Below are 14,613 nucleotides of genomic sequence, written 5' to 3'. Positions count from 1 at the left end.
TTAAATATCTATATGCCATCTTAAACACAGATGATGCAGTGAACTTAATTGCACTTCTATGCAGTACAGTGTTGAACGCGTTACAACTCTACAAATCTGGTAGCTCTCGACTTTCTACAATGTCAAAATTTTTTTTAAAAAGTGATAATTTTCTACACATTTAAAAAATGCAACTAGAAACCCATATAGTTTCTGATTGTATCAGCTTTAGCTAATAAATTCAGTTCCCAGCAGGGCAGTCCACGCCATGTTTGTAGGTAAAATCAGAAAATGCTGGAAATCTCAGCATGTCATGCAGCATCTGTGGCGAGAAACAGAGTTAACGTTTCAGGTCTGTGACCAGATGCAACACTAAAAGGGTTTGTCTGTACAGGAAGTCAGCGCAGGTCACTGCACCGCTGGCCTGTACAAGCAGGCGGAGAACCTGTGTAGGCCGAGCGGTGGTGTAAATGTCACATTAGTAAAGTCACGGTGAAGTGAGCCAGAGAGAATCCCCCGAGCCCCTGCGCGGAAAGACATCTTTTCCTCGTCAGTGCTAGAAGGTTGTGTCACATTTTCAGCAGAATAGAATTTAGCCTCAAAGACGGGTGGTCATTAAATGTTCATTAAAACAAACTCTTTATGGCATAAAGCTGCTGAAGGTGCATTGGGACATTGATGCCGGGGTAAACGTGAGTCCGTATTGATGGCATTGCTAAAAAGGGAAGACTTGAAGGTCAAGAGAAGATTCAACCGGTGAATTAAGCCTCATCTCTGCATTTTTAATCTGTGAAAAGCCTGAAGCTCTTTAATCTCGTGGAGTTTTTCAGTACCCTGGGAATAATCTGACTGAAATTTGTACTGGTTGCATGAGCCAGGCTTTGTGGCAAGAGTCTTTTATTTTTTTAAAGTAATGCTGGTTTATTTTTGTGCTTTCTGCAGTGCCTCCACAGATCGTCGTGCGGCCTCGAGATCAGATTGTAGCTCAGGGTCGCTCCGTGACCTTCCTGTGTGAGACGAAGGGAAATCCTCCACCCGCTGTCTTTTGGCAAAAGGAGGGAAGTCAGGTAGGCTTTGTCCTGGTTACACAGCAACAGCAACTCAAGCTTACGTATAGTCCCTCACCAAAAGGGAGTCAGAGATCATTCCGAGGGGAGGGTCAGGGGTCGCGAAGGTGGAAGCTGAGCAGGAGAATGTCAGCTATATTTCAGACCGATCACCTGGTTGTGTTTGTGGTCCAGTCGTATCAGTGTATATTAAACCATAATTGCCTCAATCCAGTTCATAGCGGACATTGGGCCTGAGCACAATGTTGTCTTTAACTGGGCCGTGTCAGCTATGGTGCAGTGGCTAGCACACTCGCCTGAGTCAGAGGTTGTGGGTCAAGTCCCACTCCAGGTACTTGAGCACGTAAGTCTAGTCCAGTGCGGTGCTGAGGGAGAGCTACGCTGTCTTTCAGATGAGACGTTAAACCGAGGCCCCATCTGCTCTCTCAGGGGGACATTAAAGATCCCGTGGCACTATTTCGAAGCAGAGCAGGGGATTTATCCCTGGTGTCTTGCGGCCAATATTTATCCCTCAATCAACATAACAAAAACGGATTATCTGGTCATTATCACATTCCTGTTTGTGGAAGTTCGTTTGTGCGCAAATTGGCTGCCACGTTTCCCACATTACAACAGTGATTGCACTCCAAAAGTATTTCATCGGCTGTAAAGTGCTTTGGGATGTCCGGTTGTCGTGGAAGGCGCTATATAAATGTAAGTCTTTCTTATTTGGGTGCTAAATTGGTACTCTCATTTGAATAGGCCCCAAGCTTGTTGGTATGGGAAATGGAAAAAGAAAGGCTGGTGCAGGAGAGGGTGCTGTGTTGAAATTGAGAGTGAGGCACATAGTCAGAACAGAGTTGGGATTGGTGGGTGGTGGATTTCCTCTGTATCTAACCGTCCTACACCTGAGCTGGATGTAATTGATTCTGATAATGGCTACCTGAAATGAGAGAGTGTTCCTTTTCCCAGCACGAAGATCCCTCACTTTGATGAGCACAAAAAATGACAAATGACATACTTACAAACGGGGTGACTCATCCCGCCAGTTTCTTTGCTTGCAGACGATAAAGACCCTTTTAGGAGATCCTAAGCTTTAGCGTGCAGAGCCTGGTTGCCTGGGCTTTCAATGCCTTTCAGGAGCCATTGGACTTCCACATGAGTGATCCTGTTAAGAATTTGAGTACAGAAAGTGCCTCAGCAAATACTGTTCTGTCGAGCAGTTACTGTAACTACCAGGGCCTAGGCCCCTGGGAGATGGTCTCCAGGGTTAACTATTACATTTAGACTATGAGGATATTACTATGTAAAGCCAGCCCAGCTGTTAGACGTATCCTGTTGCTGTTAATAGGATCATTCCTAGTGATTCAACAAGGCGTCCTTTAAAGAATGAAATCCAGGGTCTTTTACCCATGTTACTTCTGGGACGTGTCCGGCCAATTTACTCTCCTTTGATGACCTTGCAACTTTGACCTTTCACCCTGCTTTTTATCTTACAAGTCAAGCACTGCACTCTTGTGTAAGATTATTTGAAACATTAATCATTATACAAGTTCATTGCTTCTGATCTTTATAGATATAAATGTCATCAGAAAGCTCTGATTAAATATCTGCGAGTAGAGTTCCCAATCTTGGCCATACTTGGAGCTTCGGAAGAGAGGGTGGAATTACTTCCAGGTCGCTCTTCTGCACCAAGAACCATTTAGTTACCTAGCAACCCTGGAGGTTATCCGAAGTCTCATGGTGATGGGGGAAAACCAAAGGGCAAATGAAAGAGAAAATGAACTCTTAAGAAGTGATGAAAATAATCAAAACAACTTAATATAATAAATTAATATATTAGCATAAAATGTTGGGCATCTGCTTGAACAAAACCCTGTGTCGCACCTTTTCTTCCTGTCTGCCTCATTTCTGATTCGCATTCCTCGTCTCCTAAAGATGTTGGCACCTTGCTGGGACACGGTTCCATGGGCACCAACTGCACTCCCACACCTCAGCCAATTGGCTATTGTTGATGCATGAGTCTTGGCATTGAGTATTGGAAGGCAGGAAGGAAGGAATGAAGGTGTAATGTATTTGCTTCATGGGTTTTTTGCTTAAGAATTCATTGCAACACTATTAAGAACTAGTTAGCAAAGGTTTAACAATCACACTACACATTATCAGTTCATCCACCAGGCTCACAACCACCTGCAATTGTGGACCCCCTGAACCCAACTGGCTGGGGTTTTATTGAATCTTGTGAACATCACGTGACTGGCTAAGCCACTCACAACTCAACAGCTCTACAAACCTGTGAACATACTTACAGGTACATACATTACAGAAGGAAAGAAAGAAAGAAAGACTTGCATTAATATGGATTGAGGATTGATTAATAGACAGAAAGCAAAGAGTAGGGTTAAACAGGTCATTTTCAGGATAGTAGGGTCTAACTAGTGGAGTACTGCAAGAATCATTGCTTGGGCCTCAGCTATTTACAATCTATATCAATGATTCAGATGAGGGGACCAAGTGTAATATATCCAAATTTGCTGCTGATACAAAGCTAGGTGAGAAAATAAGCTATGAGGAGGACAGAAAGAGGCTGCAAAGGGATACAGATCGGTTACGTGAGTGGGCAAAAAGGTGGCGGATGGAGTATAGTGTGCAGGAGGTGTGAAATTGTCCACTTCGGTAGGAAGAATGGAAAAGCAGAATATTTTTTAAAAGGCGAGAGACTGGTAAATGTTGGTATTCAGATGGATTTGGGTGTCCTTGTACACGAATCACTAAGTTAGCATGTAGGTGCAACAAACAATTAGAAAGGCAAATGGTATGTTAGCCTTTATTGCAAAGGGGTTGGAGAAAAGGAGTAAGGACGTTTTGCGGCAATTATATAGGGCTTTGGTGAGATCACAACTGAAGTATTGTGTACAGTTTTGGTCTCTGTACCGAAGGAAGGATGTCCTTGCCATAGAGGGGAGGCAACTAAGGTTCACCAGATTGATTCCTGGGATGAGAGGGCTGCCATCTGAGGTGAGATTGAGTAGATTGGGCCTAAACTCTCTGGCATTTAGAAGAATGAGAGGTAATCTCATTGAAAAGTACAAGGCTTGACAGGGTAGATGCTGAGAGGCTGTTTCCCCTGGCTGGAGAGTGTAGAACTGGAGGTTATAGTCTCAGGATAAGGGATCGGCCATTTAGGACTGAGATAAGGAGAAATTTCTTCACTCAGAGAATGGTGAATCTTTGGAATTCTCTACCCCAGAGAGCTATGGATGCTCAGTCGTTGAGTATATTCAAGACTGAGATGTTTGGGCACTAAGGGAATCAAGGGATATGGGGATAGGTGGGAAAGTGGAGTTGATATCAAAGTTCAGCCATGATTTTATTAAATGGCAGAGCTGGCTTGATGGGTCCTATTTCTTATTTTCTTATACCTGAGGACATCCCAAAGCTCTTTACAGTCAGTGAAATATTTTTGAACTCTAGCCATTATTGTAATGTAAGAAATGTGACAGCTTGTTTTCATACAGCAAGGTCCGGCAAACAGCAATGAGATAATCTTTTAGCGATGCTGATTGAGCAATACATATTGGCCAGAACTCCCCTGCTCTTCCTCGAAATAGTGCCATGGGATCTTTTACATCTACCTGAGAGGACAGACGGAACCTCAGTTTTAACGTCTCATCTGAAAGACGGCACCTCCGCCAGTGCAGCGCTCCCTCAGTACTACACTAGAGTGTCAGCCTAGATTATGTGCTCAAGTCTCTGGAGCGGGCTTATTTGATAGTTGGAGATGGAGTGGGGTAGATGTGATCCGATCCTGAACTCAAGTGTCGACCACACACGCTCTTTCCACCAAATAAAAATTAGAAGCAGCAACTCTGGCTGATTTCCCTCCCCCTCCCTCACCCCTCTCTCTGTGGGCAATTACAATGCCCCTGCTTCAACCTGAGTGAGACTAGCTGAAATGGAGATCGAAACTGGGACCTACCTGGTCTAGGAGGCTCCGAGAAAAGCCATTTGGGGAGCTTGCAGCAGCGTCCTAGAGCATGTAGTTCCACCTCGACAAGGTTAAATCTATTGACAAACCCGACTATAATGTATGTTGTAATTTGTTATACACTGGGACATTGGACAGGGGCCTGGTTAAAGAATGAGGGATAGCAGAGTGTTTCAATCAGCTGGAGGGACCTTGTAATCCGGAATAAGACAGGCGACTGTCACAAGGACAGATATCTGACGACTTTGACCCTGATAGTTGCCGGGAGCTCAGCTGCGACCGTTGAGCTTATTCTACCGTGCGCTGGTGCCCATTCTGAATCACATTGAGTGCCATTGTGCATTTATAAATCTGATAGTCAGCAGTTTTATTTCTTGGCCTCCGGTCTCTGCTAACATCCAATCAAACCAATTTGGTTGCTGCTGATTATGTCCAAATTAACTTGAAGCTTTGGAAAAGAGAAGGTTAGATAATGAGAGCAGTGTTTTGTTGGAAGATAGGATTGTAATAGGCTGGAAATCCTTCTTCCAAAGTTTAACAAACAGATACCCTATCCCATTCTGACTCTCATACGCTCAACCTTTCTTATTGGGCGGATTGTGGTCTTTTTTAAGGTAATTGGCAAAGGAGTCAGCGATAAGATGAGGAGAATCTTTTTTACGCAGCACGTTATGATGGTCTGAAATGCACTGCCTGAAAGGGTGGTGGAAGTAGATTCAATAGTACCTTTCATAGCTAATTGGATAAATACTTGGAGGGGAATAAATTTGCAGGGCAAGGGGGAAAGAGCAGGGGAAGTGGGACTAATCGGATAGCTCTTCAAAGAGGCGGCACGGGCAGGATGAAACGAATGGCCTCATTCTGTGCTGTAAGATTCTATGACTCCCGCTTGGATGTCTGTAAGTGTGAAATTAGGAAATTGTGATACTGCATTGGGTAAAAAGAACATCCAGCAATACAATTCTAAATGTCATTGTTCAGTGCTTGGGGTGTGTCTGGAGGAAGAGGCCGGGGGATTTCCACTTCTGTGCTCAGCAGATCCTGATATTTATTCCGGTGAAATGAATGGGAGGGAAGCTCTGGCCAGCATGTCCAGCTGTATAACATCAGGATGAAGTACCCATGTTTGTAGGTCCATTGCTGCTGGTGTTGTGGGAGGGGCAGTGTTAAAGTATTTCGGTCTAAGGTGTCAGCTGTGGCTCAGCGGGTAGCACTCTTGTCTCTGAGTCAGCAGGTTGTGGGTTCAAGTCCCACTCCAGCAACTTGAGCACAAAAATCTCGGCTGACATTCCAGTGCAGTGCTGAGGGAGCGCTGCATTGTTAGAGGTGCTGTCTTTAAACCAACATTAAACCGAGGCCCCTTCTGCTCTCTCAAGTGGATGTGAAACATCCCATGGCACTATTTCAAAGAAGAGCAGGGGAGCTATCCCTAGTGTCCTGGCCAATATTTATCCCTCAATCAACATAGCAAGCCCAAGAAGAGCAGGAGAGTTCTCCCTGGTGTCCTGGATAATATTTATTCCTCAATCAACATAACAAAAACAGATTATCTGGTCATTATCACATTGCTGTTTGTGGGAGCTTGCTGTGCATAAATTGGCTGCTGCGTTTCCCACATTACAACAATGACTAACTCCAAAAGTACTTCATTGGCTGTAAAGCGCTTTGAGAAGTCCGGTGGTCGTGAAAGGCGCGATAGAAATCCAAGTCTTTCTTTAAGTGAATCTTTCTATTGTATATAGCTGCCAATGCACACAATAAGCATGGTGGCAACACTGAGCTAGTTTGTGAACCGATTTGTTCGGTGTTGCTGAGATTGGAATGGGACAGATTGTGTGTGTGTGTGTTTTCAGTAATAAATTCAGGTTATATTGCCGGGCTGCAGTTTTGACTGCAATAAATTATACTTGTGTTTCTTTGCCACAGATCCTGCTTTTTCCCAGCCAGCCTCAGCCTTTGGGGCGTTTCTCTGTCTCTTCGAAAGGCGAGCTGACAATTACTGATGTCCAGTCAGGCGATTCGGGATATTACATGTGTCAGGCAATCAGTGTGGCCGGCAGCATCCTGTCCAAGGCACTCCTGGAGGTGGAAGATGGTAAGTCCAAGAGGCACATGTGTTTGATATCCAATTGTCTCTGTGTGTTGGAAGAAAAGGATTGTTTTTTTTATCAAAGACTTACTGAATGAAGGAATACAATAGTCCATTTACACCACATTGGGAGAATAGAACCTAGAAAGTTTTCCAAATATTTGAATTGAGAATGACCTGTGAGTTTACAGACCTAACTAATTCTACTTATTGGTTTATCTACTCTACAATTGCGCTTTCCTTTAAATGTAAAAAATAATTCAACACTGAGTGGCTGAACCTCAGCAGTAACTTCGTAACAATCTTTCTGAAATAGGATGGAGGGCCCGGCTCCTGATCTTTGTGGACTGTGATTTAGTACAGACTGGATTCCTGATCTTTGTGGACTGTGATTTAGCACAGATTGGATTCCTGATCATTGTGGACTGTGATTTAGCACAGATTGGATTCCTGATCATTGTGGAGGGGAAAAACCTAGATTAGACTCTTGATTATCTTAAAAATAGATTTAAATGAAGATAACTTGAAGATATCTTTTTTCAAAGCTGAACAGCCGAGGCTACCTAATCTGACCATGGGAAAATGTGAGGTTATCCACTTTGGCAGAAAAAATAGAAAAGCAAATTATAATTGCAAAGTGCTGCAGTACAGCGAGACCTGGGGGTCCTTGTGCATGAAACACAAAAAGTTAGTATGCAGGTACAGCAAGTAATCAGGAAGGCAAATGGAATGTTGGCCTTTATTGCAAGGGGGACAGAGTATACAAGCAGGGAAGTCCTGCTGCAACTGTACAGGGTATTGCGTACAGTTTTGGTCTCCTTATTTAAAGAAGGATATACTTGCATTGGAGGCTGTTCAGAGAAGGTTCACTAGGTTGATTCCGGAGATGAGGGGGTTGACTTATGAAGATAGGTTGAGTAGGTTGGGCCTATACTCATTGGAGTTCAGAAGAATGAGAGGTGATCTTATCGAAACATATAAGATAATGAGGGAGCTCGACAAGGTGGATGCAGAGAGGATAATTCCACATAGGGGAAATTAAAACTAGGGGGCATAGTCTCAGAATAAGGGGCTGCCCATTTAAAACAGAGATGAGGAGGAATTTCTTCTCTCAGAGGGTTGTAAATCTATGGAATTCTCTGCCCAGAGAGCTGAGTCATTGAATATCTTTAAGGCAGAGATAGACAGATTTTTGAGCGATAAGGGAATAAAGAGTTATGGGGAGCGGGCAGGGAAGTGGAGTTGAGTCCATGATCAGATCAGCCATGATCTTATTAAATGGCGGAGCAGGTTCGAGGGGCCAAATGGCCTACTCCTGCTCCTATTTCTTATGTTCTTATGACTGCATCGCCCATCCCTTGAGCCTCAGTCAGTGGTTTGGAGCTAAGATGTTGTAAATGGGCTGAAGAAGATGAGACAAAAATTGTTCATGGCCTTCAAAGTCTGCTTTAAAGCTCCCGCAATGGCTCAGTGGGTACATACAGTATGAGATGTTGCACTGAGCCAGACAGACCAGACAATTCTCCTGTCCGATTCCCTGGTTGTGCTGTGTTAGGATGTTAGGTGGGACAGCAAGCAGTCCTCCTGGTTCAGCCAGGGCACAGGCTGGCTCCCTCTACTGTGTTGCACCCAGGTACCTTGACACTGAGCTCAAAGGAATACCTGCTGTAGTAGTGTGAAATTTCTACTGCTCGCACCAGCCGAGCCTGCCCTCTGTCTGAATGAGATTGTGGAGTGGCACCAAGTTAGCGGCGGTTTTGTGGTAAGGGCCCACGGTCACCGAGAATGGCCAAAGTATTTTGTGTTCAGCAGACAGTTTGGCCTGGTTTCAACCTCAGGTTCCAGCAGATGATGGTAGTTCCTGGAGCCACCATAGCATTCTGTCTCTCTCCAGGGTGCCTGCCCTGTTCTTATTACCTCATTGGCCATCTAATTAGTTGGCATCAGGGCACATTATGCTACCAGGAAACTCAGGTCCCAGCGAGGACGGCTTGTCTACATGGTGAGCCACACAGAAAGATTTAGCTCACAAAAATGAAGTTTAAAATAGATTGTCTCCACCTGAATATCCATCACAATCTCTTCGCAATCAACTTGCATTTATTTAGCGCTTTTAACCTAGTAAAACGTTCCAAGTTGCTTCACAGTGGTGTTACCAAACAACATTTGATACTGAGGCACGTGGGGATATGAGGACAGGTGACCAAAAGCTTGGTTAAAGAGGTAGGTTTTTTGTGAGGAGAGAGGTGGAGAGGTTTAGGGAGGGAATTCCAGAGTTTAGGGCCTCGGCAGCTGAAGGCATGGCCGCCAGTGATGAAGCGATTAAAATTGATTTTCTTTTCCAAAAGAAGTGAGTTAAAGGCGAAGACAGCAATGTGTTTTCTGACAGCGCTGTTCCCCCAGATAAACTGGGCCTCCGTACCGGCCGTGTCCACTTCAGAAGCTGTAATTGATGATATCGAAAAAGATATCAACAAACAGGAGGCACTGTTGAGAGGAATGACTCGGGTTCCCATAGCCCCATTTAAAAATGTGTCAGCCGTGTCTCAGCCCGAGTGATCTGGGGCTGACTTCCCCTGGTTCTGATAGAGCATCGAAGCCCCTCCGGCATTCTGACTGATGAGCACAGCCTGTGATAGCTGACAGGATGACAGGCCTCCCCTCGACTATCTCTGTCCAGAGTAAGCCGCTTACCCTGATTGATTTTTTTTTTCCTTCTCGCCTTCCTGCAGATTGTTGCTGGGAAATTCAATTGAGTGTGAGCTTTCATCTGGCCCGTCGCTGCTGCCAAATGGGGAATAATTAATGCCATAAATGAATGCAGGGAATGAAATGCGGGCAAAGTGCCTCTATTCTGTGCCCTCTTTCATTTTTTTTTTACCTTGTTTGATTCGCACAGATTGGAAGCATGATTGCTGGTTCATAGCTACATTATTGCCTACATAACTGCAGTCTCGGGACATCCCAGTAAAGCGCTGTATAAATACAAGTCATTTCTTTATAATTAGCTTAAAGGTCACTGCACGGTTGAAGACTTTGTATGGAAATCCTCTGTTTGATATTTTATCTGAAGCAGTTCAAGCTGAGGCCCCACCACTACCTTCTCAGGGCAACTAGGGATGAGCAATAAATGCAGGCCTAGCTAGTTTTACCCGCAAAACATTTTTGAATATAAATAATCAGCTCAGCCCTTTGCTGTTTCGACTCCCATATGAAGAACAGTTGACTGGGCAGGTTACCGAGCTGCAGAATTAGCTGTGAGTCATTATTGTTAGGGAGGGGTGTAAAGGAAGAAAAATTTGTAACAAAAAAATCCATCAGTGTCCCATCCTGAACATTAAAGGTTATATTCACTGAAACATAGCAATTCCGCTGAATAATAATGCGTACAAATCTTCTGAGCAGTTGAAACACAGGTTTGAGAACTGGGTGGGCCTACTTTTGGATTCCTGGGTCTAGAAATTCGTCTCAGTCGGTGGCACAAATCGGGCGTTATCTAGTCTAGTCTAGACTTGACTATTCCAACGCACTGCTGGCTGGCCTCCCACATTCTAGTCTATGTAAACTGGAGGGGATCCAAAACTCTGCAGCCATGTCCTAACTCGCACCAAGTCCTGCTCACCCATCACCCATGTGCTCACCCATTGGTTCCCGGTTAAGCAATGCCTCAATTTCAAAACGCTCATCCTTGTTTTCAAATCCCTCCGTGGTCTCGCCTCTCCCTATCGCTAAACTCCTCTAGCCCCACAACCCCCCCCGCTCCTCTAATTCTGCCCATTTGAGCATCCCTGATTATAATCGCTCAATCATTAGCGGCCGTGCCTTCTGTTGCCTAGGCCCTAAGCTCTGAAACTCCCTGCCTGAACCTCTCTGCCTCTCTACCTCTCTTTCATCCTTCAAGATGCTCCTTAAAACATGCCTCTTTGACCAAGCTTTTGGTCACCTGCTCTAATTTCTACTTATGCCGATCGGTGTCAAATTTTTATCTCATAATACTCCTGTGAAGCGCCTTGGGATGTTTCACCACGTTAAAGGCGCTATATAAATACAAGTTGTTGTTATTGGATCGGTTGTCCGTTATACACAGCGTCTGATACTCGATTCCCTTGCAGTCAATCAGGCGTTACATATAATGGCCAGCTGATCCACTACCGCCTGTCTGCACCACCACACGAGATGAATTTCTCGGCACTTCTCTGTGAAAGTTGTCTGAGATACAGAGCAGATACAGACGTGGCCTGCATTTCAAACTTGGTAGTTATTACAATTCATACATGATGGCTCTTTTTAACGTATATAATTAACCTTGGTTTCACTCTGGCTCTTATTAAAAAAAAAATCAACAGATCGTATCATTCTAATGTAGGATTGGGTTGCTGTGGTGATTTAGGTATTCGAATGCAAGCGTCCTAATTTCAAACCTGAGCTTTAGCCACCTGAGCAAACTCTCTCTGTCAAACTATTCCAGGCCTTGTCTCACGAGTCACGATTGTGACACAATTGGGGAGCAGCGTCATGGCATCAATGAATTGATGGTCATGGCACCAAGTTCATGGCTGGGGCAGGAACCAGGCCTCTCTCAATTGCAAGCTGACATATCCATATTGGCACAGGGGTCTGAGTGCCATTTGGTGCTGAGTTACTGGCCTGTATCTGTCTGATATTCATCTTACTGTTATGGTTATCAAGTGTCAACATTTAAGCTGCAAATATCCTCTCTCTTTTAAAAAAAATTATTCTTGGAATGTGGATGTCATTGACAAGGCCAGCATTTATTGCCCATCCCCATTTGCCCTTGAGAAGGTGGTGGTGAGCCACCTTCTTGAACCGCTGCAGTCCATGTGGTGAAAGTACTCCCACCATGCTGTTAAAGAGGGAGTTCCAGAATTTTGACCCAACGACGATGAAGGAAAGGTGATATATGTCCGAGTCAGGATGGTGTGTGATTTGGAGGGGAACTTGGAGGTGGTGGTGTTCCCAGGCACCTGCTGCCCTCGCCCTTCTTGGTGGTGGAGTTCGTAGGTTTGGGAGGTGCTGCCAAAGAAGTCTTGGCGAGTTGCTGCAGTGCATCCTGGAGGTCATGGTGTACCGATGGTGGAGTGAGTGGATATCCCTACATGCTCTTTCTCTTTCCTGCATTCTCACATTGTTGAAATCAGCACTCATTGCACACGCTCATACCCTAATTCATTCTCTCTTAGGCTTTTAAAATTGCAGACTGCCTCACCTCCCTCAGCTTTTATTTCGTCTTTCAATATTCAGGCTTTTGAACCCCAAGCTTGGCATCGCTCACTCACTGTAATGTATTTGCTTCATGGGTTCTTTGCTTAAGAATTCACAGCAACACATTGCTATTAATAACTAGTTGGTTTATTGCCAAAGGTTTAACAATCATATTATCTTCCACATTACCAGTTCATCCACCAGGCTTACAACCACCACAGTCTCATCATGGATCCCCTGTACCCAACTGGCTGGGGTTTTATTTAGTCTTGTGAACATCACGTGACTGGCTAAGCCACTCACAGCTCATCAGCTCTACAAACCTGCATACTCACAGGTGCATACTGTTATGTCTCAAATAAACCAATGTGACTGAGTACTGTAGACTTGAGTAAGTGTGACCTTAGTCTCTTTATTCTGACTCCAGAGTGTTGGCACAGCATGGGAGGCCTGCTTATATACAGTGCTCCCAAGGGATGCTGGGATCCCTTGGAACTCCAACAGATGCGCCCTCTGGTGGCGGTAGAATGCTGGTTACAAGGTGTTGCATACACAACATCACTCCGCACCCCCCCCCCCCCCGCACCCCCCAAAAGCCAATAGTACACTTATTTACAGGGTGAGACAATTTGGGGCTTTCCGCTCCCTAGTCGATCGTTTCGGTACAAACACAGGTGCAGGTGAGTTGGTTGGGCCTTCGCTGGGCTGCTGCACAGCTGGCCTTGCTGGGCTGCTGGGGATGATGAGTTCAGCTTCATGGCCAACCGTGATGTCGGTTGCCACTTGTGTGTGTATCGGAGGGTCAAAGTTGGTGGTGTCCTCTTCAGGTTGCTCGTGGCTGTCTGTGAATCGCAGTTTGGTTTGGTCCAAATGTTTTCTGCAAGTTAATCCATTTTCAAGTTTGACCTTAAACACCCTATTCCCTCCTTTGGCTACGACAGTGCCAGCAAGCCATTTGGGACCATGTCCATAGTTGAGTACAAATACAGGGTCATTGACTTCAATATCGCGTGAAAAATTTGCGTGATCATGCTACATGCTTTGTTGATGCTGCCTGCCCTCGACATAATCATGGAGATCAGAGTGGACTAGAGAGAGCCTTGTTTTGAGTGCCCTTTTCATGAGCAGTTCGGCAGGGGGAACCTCAGTGAGCGAGTGGAGTCTTGTGCGGTAGCTGAGCAGGACTCGGGACAGGCGGATCTCCAAAAAGCCTTCCGTCATGCGTTTCAAGCTTTAATTGATGGTTTGGACGACCTGTTCTGCCTGGCCATTAGATGCGGGCTTGAACGGGGCAGATGTGACTTGTTTGATCCCATTGTGGGTCATGAATTCCTTGAATTCAGCGTTGGTGAAGCACAGCCCATTGTCGCTGACAAGGACATCAGGCAGGCCGTGTGTGGCAAACATGGCTCGTAGTCTTTCGATGGTGGCAGTGGACATGCTTACAGACATTATTACACACTCAATTCATTTTGAATAAGCATCCACAACAAGCAAAAACATTTTGCCTAGAAATGGGCCAGCGAAGTCAACATAGATCCTAGGTTTGCAGGGCCATGACCACAAACTTAGCAGTGCCTCCCTAGGTGCATTGCTCAGTTGAGAGCAAGTGTTGCATTGGCGCACGCAAGACTCCAAATCTGAGTTGATGCCGGGCCACCACACATTGGATCTGGCTATAGCTTTCATCATTACTATGCCTGGGAGGGTACTGTGTAGGTCGCGTATGAACGTTTCCCTGCCTTTCTTAGGCAAAACCACGCGATTACCCCATAAAAGACAGTCCGCCTGTATGGACATTTCATCTTTGCGCCGCTGGAACAGCTTGATCTCTTCATGCATCTCCGCTGGAACACTGGACCAGCTCCCATGGAGGTCACAGTTTTTTTACAAGGGACAGTAAAGGATCCTGGCTGGTCCAGGTCTTGATCTGGCAGTCCGTAACGGGTGACTTTTCATTTTCAAATGCATCCATCACCCGGTGGTGGGCAATGGTAGCCGACTGAGAGCATCAGCGCAGTTATCTGTGCCTGGCCTGTGGCGAATTACATAGTTATATGCAGTGGATGCGAGCGGAGGCATTGGTATTAATACCTTTGCTCTCTGAGAATAGTGATATGAGCGGCTTATGATCAGTTTCTAACTCTAACTTCAGCCCAAACAGATACTGGTGCATTTGTTTCACCCTGTAAACGCATGCCAGAGCTTCTTTTTCAATCATGCTGTAGGCCCTTTCGGCCTTGGACAATCAACTGGACGCATAAGTGACCGGTTGCAATGTTCCCGAT

At 45.2% G+C, this 14,613-nt stretch overlaps 1 protein-coding gene across 1 annotated transcript in view; it reads left to right on the top strand.

Moving 5' to 3' along the window:
* The window catches only part of robo3 (roundabout, axon guidance receptor, homolog 3 (Drosophila)), a 332,776-nt gene that overhangs the window by 198,790 nt on the left and 119,373 nt on the right, over positions 1–14,613 (top strand). Inside the window, exons 8-9 of the mRNA XM_070892823.1 lie at positions 922–1,046; positions 6,940–7,108. Coding sequence (XP_070748924.1) covers positions 922–1,046; positions 6,940–7,108 — 294 coding nt within the window. The remainder of the gene's footprint in view (positions 1–921; positions 1,047–6,939; positions 7,109–14,613) is intronic.

Source organism: Pristiophorus japonicus, chromosome 11 (genome assembly GCF_044704955.1).
Source record: "Pristiophorus japonicus isolate sPriJap1 chromosome 11, sPriJap1.hap1, whole genome shotgun sequence".
NCBI lineage: Eukaryota > Metazoa > Chordata > Chondrichthyes > Pristiophoridae > Pristiophorus > Pristiophorus japonicus.
The sequence above is the reverse complement of the archived record's forward strand: the minus strand, read 5'-3'. Positions and strand labels throughout refer to the sequence as shown.